Source organism: Mustelus asterias, chromosome 17 (assembly GCF_964213995.1).
Source record: "Mustelus asterias chromosome 17, sMusAst1.hap1.1, whole genome shotgun sequence".
NCBI lineage: Eukaryota > Metazoa > Chordata > Chondrichthyes > Carcharhiniformes > Triakidae > Mustelus > Mustelus asterias.
The window spans coordinates 36,000,881-36,016,129 of NC_135817.1; the positions used below are offsets into that span (position 1 = coordinate 36,000,881).

The 15,249-nt window shown below is 43.2% G+C and overlaps 1 protein-coding gene across 1 annotated transcript in view; it reads right to left on the reverse strand.

The window, feature by feature from the left end:
* il1rapl1b (interleukin 1 receptor accessory protein-like 1b) overlaps positions 1-15,249 on the reverse strand; it is a 904,912-nt gene that overhangs the window by 742,863 nt on the left and 146,800 nt on the right. The window contains exon 2 of the mRNA XM_078231991.1: positions 3,867-4,146. Coding sequence (XP_078088117.1) covers positions 3,867-4,006 — 140 coding nt within the window. The 5' untranslated portion in view covers positions 4,007-4,146. The remainder of the gene's footprint in view (positions 1-3,866; positions 4,147-15,249) is intronic.

The window sequence follows — 15,249 nt, forward strand, 5'->3', positions numbered from 1 at the left end:
GGGCTTGATTCGTCAGCCAGCCTGTAGAGGGAGCTACTGCACATGTGCAGATCTCTGATGCTGCACATGTGCAATTCCAGCAGCAGGGGTCTGACAAAGAGAGAGAGAGAGAGAGAGCTGTCAGGCTACTGCTGCTGCAGGCAGCCTCAACCAGTTCTGTCCTCCCCCCCCCCGCCCCGCCCCGCAATCGTACGGGCCTGCAGCTAATTGCGAAACCCACAGTGTAGGCAGTCTCAATCAGCTCCGCCCCCCTTGCAATCATGGGGGCCTGTGGCCAATCAGGAGCCCCACAACGCACACACATCTAGCCCCCTCCCCCCTGATCCAAAGTGACAGCGGGCCCCCCTCTCCCCCCACCCCCAATTGGGAAGTACCCTTCGTACCCTGCACCTTCAAGTCCTGCCCCCATAGGCCATGCCCCCTGGTACTGCCTGCTGGACAGTGTCAAGGTGCCCACTGGGCATTGCCAAGGAGCAAGGTCACTGCTCAAAGGGCACCCACCTCCCCCCCCCCCCCCGCACTCTGCTTCCCCAGGGGGCCTCAATGGCCTCCGGTTCCACTGTTCATGGGGAGCAGTTGTTTCCCTCACCAGAGACAGCATCTCCCGGCGAGGCCATAAAGGCAAGCAAGTCTGGATGATTGAGCGCCGGGCTCACTAAACACATGCTAATTCACGTTATAACATATTTAAATAAATTATTCAGCCTCTCGCCCATTTCCGGCGAGAGGCTGACCTCACTGGAAATCCGGCTCTCGTAAGATTACACGGGTCAAGAAATTGGACATAATCCTGGTTTCTCGGCTCTCGCGCAATTTTATCAGCTCGTTCCGCCCATCAATGGGTGGGTGAGCTGCTAAAATCCCGCCCATTGAGTCTGCAGGGATGGTCCAAAAGAGCATCGCACCGTGGTCTTCCCCTCCGCCCTATCCTCGTAATCCCATTTATTATGGCCAATCTACCTAACCCGTACATCTTTGGACTTTGGGAGGAAACAGGAGCACCCGGAGGAAACCCACATAGACACGGGGGGAATGTGCAAACCCCATACAGACAGTGACCCAAGGCTGGAATTGAACCCGGGTCCCTGGTTCTGTGAGGCAACAGTGCAAACCACTGTGCCACCCTGAACTCTGACAAAGAATCATCCAGACTTGAAACATTTGTTCTATTCTCTCTCCACAGACGCTAAGATTTTTCAGCATTTTCTGTTTTTGGAACTGATTTTTCACCTCTGCTGGCAACACCATGTCAGAAATACCTTAATACCCAGTTACTGTCTTACTGCAGTCAAATAACTTTATAGTTTATCAGACTACAGGATTCTAATGTCAACAGGGTGTTCCTTTAGCAAGGTTATTGGAAGGCATTCATGCCAGAGAATATTTATTGTTAATTGTAAGGTAACAATGATATCTCCCAGCACTCTGTCCATTCGCTATTACCAGAAACAAATGGCTGCCGCCAAATGTAGAACCTGCTCAGTGAATATCTGAGCATTTGAATTTCATTGCTATGGTAACAAGTGATAAATACCAAACATGGACCATTATAAAGTGTCAGGCAAAAAATTAACTGAGGTAAAATCACTGCAGAATAGTTTACAATATCCATTCTTTTGACAGGCAATTTAGCTGACTTATTCTTGGTCATATCCACGCTAACGCCTGAGTGACATTTCTCAATGCTAGCGACAGCCTTGCAGCACTTTTTAAAGCTGACCTCTGAAGACCAGGCTGATTTTCTCATAAATGTATTGAAAAATGTTACCAAAATCTGAACTGCGTTTGTAAAAATGTTATCATGCTGTAAAGCATTTATTGCTATGATTAGTGAACAACTCAATTCTTATTACACATACGGCTACACAGATGGCAAAAGGCAAACGAGAGAGCATTTAGTCTTTTAAATTTAACAATTTATATTTTCTTAAAACATTATTGTAAACATAAATTTTTTTTTTCAGTCTGTACAGGCAGCTTTGAAGGCAGTGGAACTTATAAAATGGAACCTGTGGCCTGTCCAGCGTTTTCCCTTCCACCCTATTATCTGTTTCTCATTTCACAGGGAGCAGTGGAGGTGTCGGGATGGCCCACCCCACCCTTCGGCCTGTTGAGGCTCTTAAGAGGCCAATTAATGGCAACTTGCATGCTTTATCCCACCGCTCACCACTAATTTACCCGCAGCAAGGGGAGATCCAAGCCATGCGAGAAGTTCCGCAGATATAGCTGCATATGGGGCTGGTGTTCTGCAAGGTGGCGAAAGTTTAAAGTTTATTTATTAGTGTCACAAGTAGGCTTAGATTAACGCTGCAATGAAGTGACTGTGAAAATCTCCGAGACACCACACTCCAGCGCCTGTTCGGGTACACTGAGGGAGGGTTCAGCAAGGCCAATGCACTTAACCAGCAGGTCTTTTGGACTGTGGGAGGAAACCGGAGCACCTGGAGCAAACCCACGCAGACACAGGGAGAACATGCAGACTCCACACAGACAGTCACCCAAGCTGGGAATCAAACCCATGTCCTTGGTGCTGTGAGGCAGCAGTGCTAACCACTGTGCCACTCTGCTGCCCCTAAAATATCACCTTTGGGGGTCGCTGTGCCCAGGGGCACTGTCCAATGTCAGACCCCTTTCTCACCCCTGACTCACCAGCTTCTTAAACCTGACTTCTCTTCCCTCCCCTCACTGAGTTCTGCCATCCAGGCCCTGCCAATACTTTTGACCTGCCTTCAGTCTAACCTCTATTCACTCTTTTTCTTTGGGGACTGACTTTTGTCCCAATAGTGGCCAATGCTCAAACCAACCAATTGGCTGGTAGCTCCCTAAGGCACGTCTTGCTCCCCAGATGGAGGCGAAAATCTCACCTTTAGTCAATTAACACCCCACTTAATGTTGAATGGCTGCTGGGCAACCTGTATTGGCTGAGATGCATTCCCCACTGATTCTGAGGGCAGTGGGTGGGAAATCCCAAAGTCATCTTCCTACTCCTTCAGAGGGGTTTGCCCTAAGAGAGGATTGGTGACCATAGATTTCCATTGGTTTGGCCCATGGTTGCATCTGACAAAGTGCTGCAGTGTTTTGCTTTCTGCACTATGACTGACCAGGAAACTCTTCTCCTCTTCATAAACTGCCACTAGGTGTATCAGAAGGATTTACAGGTTGATAGTCAAACTGTTTGGCCATATTATGACTGTACTTTTCCTGGCCACCAAGTCCTGAACTGGGCCAGAAGCTCAACACTGAGCTTCTGGCCCAGAAGTAGGGACGCTACCACTGCACCACAAGACTTCCATCCCATAAACAACTTACATTGCTGTGACTATACATTCAAGTAGTCTTTAACTGCTTATTTTAAAGGGATATTTATGGGATGGAAGTCTTGTGGTGCAGTGGCAGCGTCCCTGCTTATTTTAAAAGATTGCTATCTGGAGAGCCCTAACACACAGGAAAACATAGGCCAGGAATTTCTGGCCTCACCACGGAGGTGTGGTGAGCCATTCAAATCTCCTTTGACTTCAACAGGACCAGATGATCCATCATGCAGGATGAGCTGGAAAATCCTGCTTGTAGAGTTATAGATAGCAGCGGGATTCGAGCCCATGCCTTCGCAGAGACTGGAGTCTTAATCCAATGGCTTTGACCATTCAGCCATACTACCACTTAAATTCTACTAGCTGCCATGTTGGGGTTTGAAGCCAGACTCTGCAGTGTTCATCTGATCCTCGGGATGATTAGTCCTGTAGCATGACCTTAATGCAATTGGACCTCTAAGTACAAGCTTGTTAATCATTACTACATGAATGTTGTGATTTCGAAACATTTAGAAATTCTTTCTTAATATACTATTCAGTGAGGGATCATCATACCTCAGTACACAGGAAAACAGTCCACCATCCTGCAGTTCTGTTGGACGAAACCAGATGGAGTCCTCTTCTTTGCTCATTCTAATTCCATCAAATGGTATCGGCTCTTCAAAGTCACCATGACCGCTACTTTTGTACCACATCAAGCTAAGTCCTGAACTCTGAGCTATGGTGTAGTTTGCCCTGATGTATCCATAAAATAATGCACATTTCACTCGCACCGGTTCCCCCAGGAGAACTTGATACTTCTTGTAGTCCACAGACCAATCTGTACAGCCATCAGCTGAAATAAAGAACAGAAATATAAATCAAGACATTTGTTGCAATGAACACAGTTATTTTTTTCTTCTTCCGATGCATTTAGCTGAAATATAACTCAAATATGATGTGAATTCGTGCATACAGAAAGTAAACATGTAAATGCACATTGCAATGGTAAAATAAAGCTATTTTGAGATACTGAACGGCCTTGGCCAATCCCAGCCCACAATCTAAGCAGCAAACAATATTAAGCTCTTTTTTGCCTCCTTGTAACAACTGGTTAACTCCACAACTAGAAAAAGGTTAAGAACATTGATTTGACATAATTTTCCTCTTCAAAAGACACTCATGCCTGGGATGTATGTGCGTGACACTGGCAAAGAGACCATTTATTTCCCATCCCTTGCTAACCTGAATGAACAGCTTGCTATGCCACTTCAGAGAGCAGGTAAGAGTCAACCACATTTTGAGTGACTGCAGTCACATATAGGCCACACTGGGGAAGGATGGCAGATTTTCTTCACTGTAGGTCATCACTGAATCAATTGAGTTTTACGCAGCTTCTAACAAAACTGCTTCCTGTTAATTAATTAAAGTATCTTTCGGAACAGCAAAGAACAAACAAAGAATAAAGAACAGTACAGCACAGGAAACAGGCCCTTCGGCCCTCCAAGCCTGTGCCGCTCCTTGGTCCAACTAGACCAATCGTTTGTATCCCTCCATTCCCAGGCTGCTCATGTGACTATCCAGGTAAGTCTTAAACGATGTCAGCGTGCCTGCCTCCACCACCCTACTTGGCAGCGCATTCCAGGCCCCCACCACCCTCTGTGTAAAAAACGTCCCTCTGATATCGGAGTTATACCTCGCCCCTCTCAGCTTGAGCCCGTTACCCCTCGTGATCGTCACCTCCGACCTGGGAAAAAGCTTCCCACTGTTCACCCTATCTATACCCTTCATAATCTTGTATACCTCTATTAGATCTCCCCTCATTCTCCGTCTTTCCAAGGAGAACAACCCCAGTCTACCCAATCTCTCCTCATAGCTAAGACCCTCCATACCAGGCAACATCCTGGTAAACCTTCTCTGCACTCTCTCCAATGCCTCCACGTCCTTCTGGTAGTGCGGCGACCAGAACTGGATGCAGTACTCCAAATGTGGCCTAACCAGCGTTCGATACAGCTGCATCATCAGACTCCAGCTTTTATACTCTATACCCCGTCCTATAAAGGCAAGCATACCATATGCATACCCCGTCCTATAAAGGCAAGCATACCATATGAACAAGCAGACAATATAAAAGACATGATTAAGCTCACTAACTTTCAGAAATCAATATTTGAGTTTCAGTTCACTCTCCGCCACCTGGCTGAATGTGTACCTTCATTTAACGATTTCTCTTTTAACTTGTCTCACTTCCTCCAGATAAAAGGTGTGGCTCTGGGTACCTGCATGGGCTCCAGTTATGCCTCTCTTTTTGGGGGGTAGGTGGAACATTTCTTGTTCCAGTTCTACTCAGGTCCCCTCCAACAACTCATTTTCTGTTACATCGATGATTGTATCAGTGCCACTTCATACTTTCATCTGGACCTGGAAAAATTCATCAAATTTGCTTCCAGTTTCCACCCCACTTTCACCATCACTCGGTCCATCTCCAAAATGGTAATACTATCATTACCACTTCCTTTGTCTTGTATCTATGACATCTTTGTCAAATCTCTCCTGAGCTCCAGCTTATCCCTTACATTGTATTCTTGCTTTACCCTTCTCCTCACCAGTGTAAAACCCATCACATTTCTACCCCTCTTCAGCTCTGAAGAGTCATACCGACTCAAAATGTTAACTCTGTTTTTCTCCACAGATGCTGCCAGACCTGATGAGTTTTCCCAGCATTTTCTGTTTTTGTGTTTCAGATATTATTTATGTGCGTTGTGAAAACTGTTCTTCTATTGTCACCTGCTCAATATTCCAGAGCTAATGCATGCAGTGTGAAAGCAAGTGTCCCTCTGTACTTGATGATTCATTGCATGAGTGGCTTTCCTGCCTAAAAATTACATTTTCCAGTATTTTCTACATATGAGCTAGATAAGTATGTCAGTAATTACTGGGCTGGAAATATTGGAGAATCTGCTTGGGTCTTTAATGAGATCTGAATGTAAGGTTGCTGAGGCACACAAGGGTTTAGGAACATCTGAATTAGTCAAATAGTTTGAAAATAACTGGTGTCTCTGCTGATCAGAAATCTCCATGAGGAATCTTGACTGGAAGGAATAAGTGCTACTTGCTGCCGTTGCTATGCTGTTCTTGCTGTGGATAGAGCCTGACATTTTTAGATGTACATCATTAAATCAGTCCATGAGCATAATGTGATGCTGGAAAGTTTATGCTAGCTGTGTGTCATGTATGGGCAATTAATAAAAGGGGCATTAAAATATTACTCCTGGGGATGGTATATATATATAAAAATTAATGCAGATGATAATGATGCAGTTTCCCTGAACACTTCATCATTATGTCAAATTGCCATAGAAACTGTGCTACATTACCTCCAAAGTGAATAGTAATGTGAACAATTTCTTAGAAGTACTCCATAGGAAGGAAACATTTCAAATAAAACATAAAACTGTTTATAACATATGAATTAGGAGTCGGAGCAAGCCATTCGGCACATCCAGCCTGCTCCGTAGTTGAATAAGAGCATGGCTGTTGTCTTAAAGATTCTTGGGCTATTCAGCTACAGGAGGAGAACAGAAGAACCCCAACCAGTCCCAAGCTCACATCCACACAGGCACATTTTCAGTGGGGTCAGGGTTCCACTAAAAAGGTGATCACTAAGTTGAGGCCTGTATGATTTTCTCTGCACCCATCCAAGTGTACATTATGGTAATATCATGTCCTCGCTGAGGTCAGCTAACTCAACCAGCAATTGAACAGAGGATCTTCTTAATATTTATCTGGTTTTCTATTTCATTTCCTTAACCGTGAGGAAACTTAGTCACTCATTAAATGAGAATCAAATTTTAGCTTGTTAATTGTTATACCACTAACATGTCTGTAAATCCAATCTAGATTTGGAAAACCAGCAGAGGCCTTTTTAAGGTAATAAATGCATATAACCCTACTTTCCCATCAATAAATCATGAGCAGAAAGATAGCACCAGGTAGAAAGTCATTCCATTTGTGCATGTGCGCGCATGCCTGTGTGTGACATTTGCTGGATGCAGTTATTCCCTTGGAATTTGTCATTAACATTATACGTTATACATCAAGCATAATTCTTTGTGACCCTTTTGTTTTTGCTGGCAAGACCGCACATCATAGATGATGTAACAGACACAGAAGTCAACTATAAAGCACAATGTTCCATAAAGTACAGGGGTTAATTTGAGATTGTCTTTTTCCTGTCAACTACTCTGTCAAAATCATGAGAGATCTATGGAAATGTTTTAAAAGGTGAGGCAGAAATTGGTTCAGGCTCATTTTCAGGCATGAGACTGAAACAAAAATGAGCGTTAGCCCTCGTCTTAATATTTCCAGTGAGTTATGGGTACCTATGGAGCTTCCATAGAGCAGCTTGTTGATGGTGAGAATTCCAATTTGGCTTGGCTTCCATGCAAGGTCTCAGATAGGTCTGCAGGGTTGGTTAGCAATTGTGAGCAGGGACAAGCATGTCTGCTCCTCTTGGCTTCATGTTATGCTAAATTACTAAAACAATCATGCCTTTTCCGTGGTGACTTCCAATGGTCCCTTTCAGTACCACTGAAAGGGATGCCAAGAAGTAATAACTGAGCACGCCAGGCTCATCACAGCAATGTTCCAGGACAGGGCCTCTGGAAAATATTATTTACATATGCAAAGCCACTAATGCCATTTTTAGTTTACTGCCAAGAATGGTTCATTACGGCCAGCCCTGATATGGTCTTCAACATATTCAAAGTGCCCCTGGGGTGAGGGCAACAACCTTGGGAAATTCATACTTTTTGCCCTATCCTGAACTCAAATACCAAGCAGAGTGAAATCTAATTTTCTCTCCCTGCATTTTTAAATACTATTCAAGAGACAATTTAAAAGCATACAATACCAGATGCTCTGTACAAACCATACACCACAGTTGCCACAAAATGTGCACTATTTCTCCAATAACACTTTATCTCCAGTGTTTTCTTCTTCAAGAAACTCAGCTTCATATGTTAATGGAAGGAAAAATTGTCCTAGTTATAACAGATGTGTACAACAGATGGCCAATCACCATCACCCATTCTATCCTTGTGCTGAAGTTATGTAAAAACCTAAGAAATAGAAGCAGGAGTGAGCCATTTGGCCCCATGAGCCTGCTTCACCATTCTGGAAAGTGTAGCTGATCTTCTACCACAATTTCACCTTGCCACGATATTAGCCTGAGAGTTCCCTCGGTATCCAAAACTCTATCAACAGCTGAAATAAAAACAGAAAATGCTGCAAGTGTGCAGCAGTTAGGCTGCATCTGAGTTCTATTTCAGGTTAATAACCTTTCGTTCATACTGGTTGGGTAAATGCACATGTTGGTACCTTGTATTCCATTTGCCGTGCTCTTGACCATTCACCCTCCCTGTTTCCCTCTGATCATCTTCAACTCTTACTTTCCAACTAACTCTAGATAATCGGCAAACTTTTTTACATTGCACACAGTACCTTCATCTCAACTGAAGTTGAATTTCACCCCCCCCCCCATTGACTGTCAATGGGGTAAAATTCCATTGGCATCAGCCTCTGCCATGTGTAAAACCAACCATAACCAGTAAAGCTCTGGAATTCTGAGTCCTGCAATCTGCCTGCTCAATGGACAGAAATTTGGAGTCGGTTCATTTTAATATTGATGAATGGCAGAAGATGCAATCAACATCAGCCAGTGGTGTATTGCACCTGGCATGTTAAGAAAATTTTGGGGGGAATGGGTGGAGTAAATCTTTGTGAAGAGACAGTTGCTGAGCATGCGACTGGTCTGCACTGAAAACAGAGCCAACATGCAGGAAGGTGAAGATCCCAACAATTAAATGGAGAACAACAAACTTTCCACAGAGTCTTATAAATATTCTGACTGAAATAAGACACAGGAGGGATACAACTTTGGAAGTGAATGGAAAGCTATCTGTTAGCAGAACAGCTAGGACCATGTGGACCGATGTGATACGGGCAGTGATTGGTAAATCCCTATCCCCCGGATCACTTTCTAATGTAAAAGTTTAATGATCTCACAAGGAGAGTTAAATGTGGTGGCAGCAAGCTGACATTCATCTATATTTTAACTTTTTAGACTCCAAATCAATATTAAACAGTAGAAATCTTATCCACGTGAAACTGGTTTGTCAGCAAGATCTCATGAATCTTTCCTTAATGTTTTGAAAGTTCTAGTTAGAGCAATGCCATGGGCTCCAATTCAGTTTGGGAAATGTTTGAACAACAGGAACAGTTTTGAGACTGCATTGTTTGAAATTTCATCTGGTCACTACCTACCCATCATCCTTAGCTCCCCCTAATTCTAGTAATATGATTTTTAAAAATCCATATCTCTATAAAAAGTTGCAATAGCAGTAACGTCACTGTATGTTAATTTCCTATTGTGGTTAACTGTCTTCTTTATGTTTTCTTTTGATTGGATTTAAGTGCGAAGTATGTAAAAGTTCTTTCTTCAAAACAGCTCAAATCATGTCTTCCAAAGTCCTAGAAAGGTGTTGTTGGTATCGGGCTGTAAACAGTTTGCTGCATGTTGCACATTTCTAAGACTTAAGTTGGTTTTGTGGTGGTCTACAGCCATCTTAGAGGCGGAGAGCAGGAGATAGAAACAGGCTGTCCTGCACCTGAAGCAGAGGAAAATGCTGACTCTATTATTCACCAATAATAATGTGGGTGGAAGCTTATGTTCAGATTGAATGGACTGAATTCATGAAGAAATCTGGAAGATTTGCCAAACTTGAGCTGGAGGGAAGGAATCTCCAGTAGAACAGAAAAAGCCAGTTATGTGATGAGAAGTTATCCAGCTGGGAAGTAATAAGGAAACAATCCATTAGGATGCAAGAACAATTTTAGGCTGGTTCCTGGAGGATGAAGTATCCACTTCAGGGACAGTGTAATGTACAACTGTGGTGGGAAATCTTTGGTCGTGCTAAAAGTTAAATTTGGAATATCTTCTCTGTTGTGTAAAGAACTAGTTGTTACAAAGAGAAAATAGTGTTTAGTCAGTAATGGTCTTTGTTAGCCATATGTTACAGTAAAAATTTTAAAATGTGAATCTTGTTGGGTTATTCAGCTAATAACTTTTATAAAAGAGATTTGAACTTCCATAACCATATATTATAAATGTACAGCCGTTACTAATATGTAATATATATACACAACATAGAGTAATCCAACACCGTAGTCACTTCATCTTGATTGATAGCATAAATATGTTGGACTATTCAACATTTCTTCCCATTCCAGAGAAGCCTTATTACATTTATTATCAATGTTACATCTTGCACTGCTAACATTAAGTGTATTTACAGAACAGCCACAACACAAAACAATTTTGATTTACCAACATCACGAGTTAGTTCGGGCCCAAAGAGAATGATGAGTAAAACTGCTCCCATATTTGCAGATATGTATTATGTCACTCTAGGTTCAGGTCGCTTTCCAAATTAAGATTTACATCAACATTTGAGCATTAGTATGAAGCTAAAAGTTAGAAATATGGAAATGTAGTAACGTTGAACAGGGTTTCTTGACTTTAATCTGTTGCATCATATGTTTCTGGAGACTTGGGGTGCAACTGAATCCATGGCTACCATTCCTGGTAGTAGAAACGGAAGTCGGTGCCAGTTCCACTTTCGCATCAGGAGCCAGATCCCACAAGATTAGTAGGAAAATTTAAAGGGACTGTAGTGAATTTGTGAAACACGTGTAACTATGTGGTTAGGCTGAGATGTTATTGGAGGATCCCATCAGGTGACAGTGGAGTAGATCTGGATGGGCTACATAAGAGCCAGCTGGACAAGCAGAGTAGCTCTGCATCAAAGCCCCAGCTTTCTTGTCTACCTCCTTTTTGTCAGGAGTCTGACTCATTCTTTTTGTGCATCCCTTCATCCCCCTCAGGATACCCCAAATGTCACCCCCATCACTTTCCCCCACCTCCATTTTATTGACCCCATCATCACGTCCAAGCCCCTTCCATCTCACTTTGGAGATGTCAAAGCCAATAGCCCCACAGTTCAGTGATGCCTCCCTGCAAACTGTCCTCCAGGCTGTCTGGGAATAGTGGGAGGAGTTGTTCCCAAGCACTGACAAGGGGAGACCTTTCTGCCTGATCACTGCAGCCTGACGGTGATCATAGAGGATGTTAGCAACCATGGGGTTCACCAAAGATCATGGGTCCAGAGCAGGAAAAGGATCAATGGCCTCATTTGACCTGCCTGGTAGGTGTCATATTAGCATTGGCTTGTCTCTGATGGCATCAGGCTATGGATGGAATTGACTGGGCCTGTGCACCACTGGGATCTCGCTGAATGTCAATGGTCTTTTGGCTAGGCTGCCAAATCTCCTGCGGCGTGTCTTGCCATGGCAGGGCTGGAAAATCCCGGCTTCTGTATTTGTGTGAGTGTTAAACTAAGCTAGATAGGTGAATGTGTGAATAGCCTCAGGACCACATGGCATTAATGGCCAAAGTACGTGACAGTTTGGTTGAGTGAAAGATTAGCTACAACCTAATACATCGACAGGACAGAATGTGTGATGGGGTTGCATGCAGACAAGTTGACATTTATCAAGTCACTAAATCCCTGAAAGACAAACCGATCCTAATCTGAAAGTAAGGGTGAAGATGAGTGGAGGGAACTTAATTGTTTTCATTTTATTTAAGTGTGCATCATTTTCTTTTTTGGGAATTGGTTAGTCAGAGACCTAAATATGCTATAATGACTCATGGTTGGCACGTACTGAAGGCAACGGGGTGATAATAGACATCTTCTTTATTGTGTAGGAGACAATGCTGTTGCATGTTTGCAATCAGTCTTTATTTAATGTTCATGTGTGTGTCCATTCAGATGTTTGTCAATCTGTGTAACACAGAGAAAGGTACAGGCTCTGCAGACACTCCATTATATGCAGTATCAAGTCTAAGATGACGTTGCAGAGAGACCACTGAACTGCTTTACGTGAACCGGTAACAATGAAGCAGGTTCAGTGATCTCAACCATGATGGGCTTCTTGAGGCACGCCCACTAGCACATCAGTTTTCCTGGGTCACAGTATTCAACAGTGAACGTGTGCGACAGAGATCCACTCTCCTTCCTATTCTCAGTAGTAGAGGATGCAGATCCTGAGCTAGCCTAGGGGAGTGGGCAGGGGAGGAGAGGCTGGCAAGTGTTGGCAGACATCTCGCTCACGCAAGAGTCAAGTCATCAGCCTGAGGAGGACTGACTGAAATTGGTAATTTGACTTCATTTTCCATAGTTTATTCATTTTGTGACAGCTCCAGCTGGCTATGGTGTTCTCATGTACAGAGATAATCAGTTTTCTTCAATTCTCTGATGAGTCTCATTAAAGAATTGGATTTCTCATACGCCCCCAGTAATAAATACTAAACATATGACCTATAAAAATTAGTTTATGGAATAAAACTGGTGTACGTAATAAATTTTATTTGAACAATTATATCTATGAGTCTATTCCTTAGATTTTCATTACTGTAACGTTGAGTGTTGATCAGAAGTATCACTCTTCTCAGAAAATGAAAAAATATATGAATTATTCAATGGATTAATACACCTGAGTGTTCCCCGTTCAAAATTTCCATTTTATTATTCCAATAGAACAAAGAACAAAGAAAAGTACAGGACAGGAACAGGCCCTTCAGCCCTCCAAGCCTGTGCTGATCATGATACTCTAACTAAAAAAAACCTTCTGCCCTTCCTCAGTCCATATCCCTCTATTTCCTCCCTATTCATGTACCCATCCAGATGCCTCTTAAATGTTGCTAATGCGACTGCTTCCACCACGTCCTCTGGCAGCGTGTTCCAGGCACCCCCCACTCTCTGCATGGAAAACTTCCCCACACATCTCCCTTAAACTTTCCCCCTCTCACCTTGAACCTGTGTCCCTTTGTAATTGACACTTCTACCCTTGGAAAAAGCCTCTGACTATCCACCCTGTCTGTGCCTCTCACAATTTTGTAGACCTTGAACAGGTCTCCCGTCAGCTCCCGTTTTTCCAGTGAAAACAATTCTAGTTTATTCAACCTCTCCTCATAGCCAACACCCTCAAGACCTGGCAAAATCCTGGTGAACCTTCTTTGCAATTTCTCCGAAGCTTCCATATCTTTCTGGTAGTATGGTGAGCACGACTGCATGCAATACTCCAAATGTGGCCTAACCAAGGTTTTATATAGTAGCTACATGATTTCCCAACTCCTGTACTCAATGCCCTAGCTGATGAAGGCAAGCATGCCATTTGCCTTCTTAATCACCTTGGCAACCTGCATTGCTACTTATAGGGAACTGTGGACCTGCACGCCCATTTCCCTCTGTATGTTAATGTTCCTAAGGGTCTGCCATTTACAGTATAATTCATACCTAAGTTTGATCCTCCAAAACGCATCACCTTGCATTTGTCCGGATTAAACTCCATCTGCCATTTCTGTGCCCAAGTCTCCAATCTATCTATATCCTGTTGTATCCTCTCACAATCCTCAGCACTATTAACAACTCTGGCAATCTTTGTGTCATCTGCAAACTTACTAATCAGACCACCCACATTTTCCTCCAGATCATTTATATACACTACAAACAACAGAGGTCCCAGCACTGATCCCTGCAGAACACCACTAGCTACAGATCTCCATTCTGAAAAGTATCCTTCTACTGCTACTTTCTAGTCTTCTATACCAAGCCAGTTCTGTATCCATTTAGCCAGCCCACTCCAAATCCCATGTGATTTTATTTTTTATACCAGTCTGCTATGTTGGACCTTGTCAAACGCCTTACTAATGTCCATATAAACGACATCCACAGCCCTTCCCTCATCAATTTGCCTTGTCACCTCTTCAAAAAATTCAATCAAGTTGGTAAGGCATGACCTTCTCCGTACAAAACCATGCTGCCTGTCACTAACCAGTCCATTTTCCTCCAAATGTGCATATATCCTGTCCCTTAGTATCTTCTCCAAAAGCTTCCCCACCACTGATGACAGGCTCACCAACCTATAATTTCCTGGATTATCCCTGTTTCCTTTCTTAAACAAGGGAACAACATTGGCTATTCTCCAGTCCTCTGGAATCTCACCTGTGGTCAAAGAGGATGTGAAGATATCTGTTAAGGCCTCAGCTATTTCTCCCCTTGCCTCCCGCAGTAACCCGGGATAGATCCCATCCGGCCCTGGGACTTGTCTACTTTAATGAAATTTAGGATACTCAACACTTCCTCCTTTGATATATTGATGTTCTCTACAGTGTTCACACACCTATCCCTGACCTCAACATCCGTCATGTCCTTCTCCTTGGTGAATATTGATAAAAAGTACTCATTAAGGATTTCACCCATTTCCTGTGGTTCCACGCATAACTTCCCTCCACTGTCCTTGAGTGGGCCTACTCTTTATCTTGCTACCCTCTTGCTTCTAATATATACATAAAAAACCTTGGGATTCTCCTTGACTCTGTTTGCGAAAGACATTTCATGGCCCCTTTTAGCCCTCCTAATTCCAAGTTTAAGTTCCTTCCTACTTTCACTGCACTCAAGGGCTTTGTCATTGTTACTACGCCTGAAAATTGCAGAATATAGAACCATGAAAGAAAACCACTCTGTAGTGTCCTACAGTGATATTAGAGCATAAGGTATATTGCAATACATCACTGTCTTATAATGAGTTGTTCTGCACGATAAACACGTTTCCTGCAGGCTATACTTGCTGATAACATCCATTGAACCAGGTACTTAACAATTCATACAGTATTTGCTGCTGATTGTGTACAGCAACTTCAGGACAAGTCAGTTAGGGAAGTAAAAAATTGAACAGTTGGCTGAATCAGTCCCTGGATCGTGTAGGGTAAAATAAGTGATTGCGAACATCCGAGTGGTGTTATGGACAGGGATGAGGGGGAACTGAAATCCCTGTT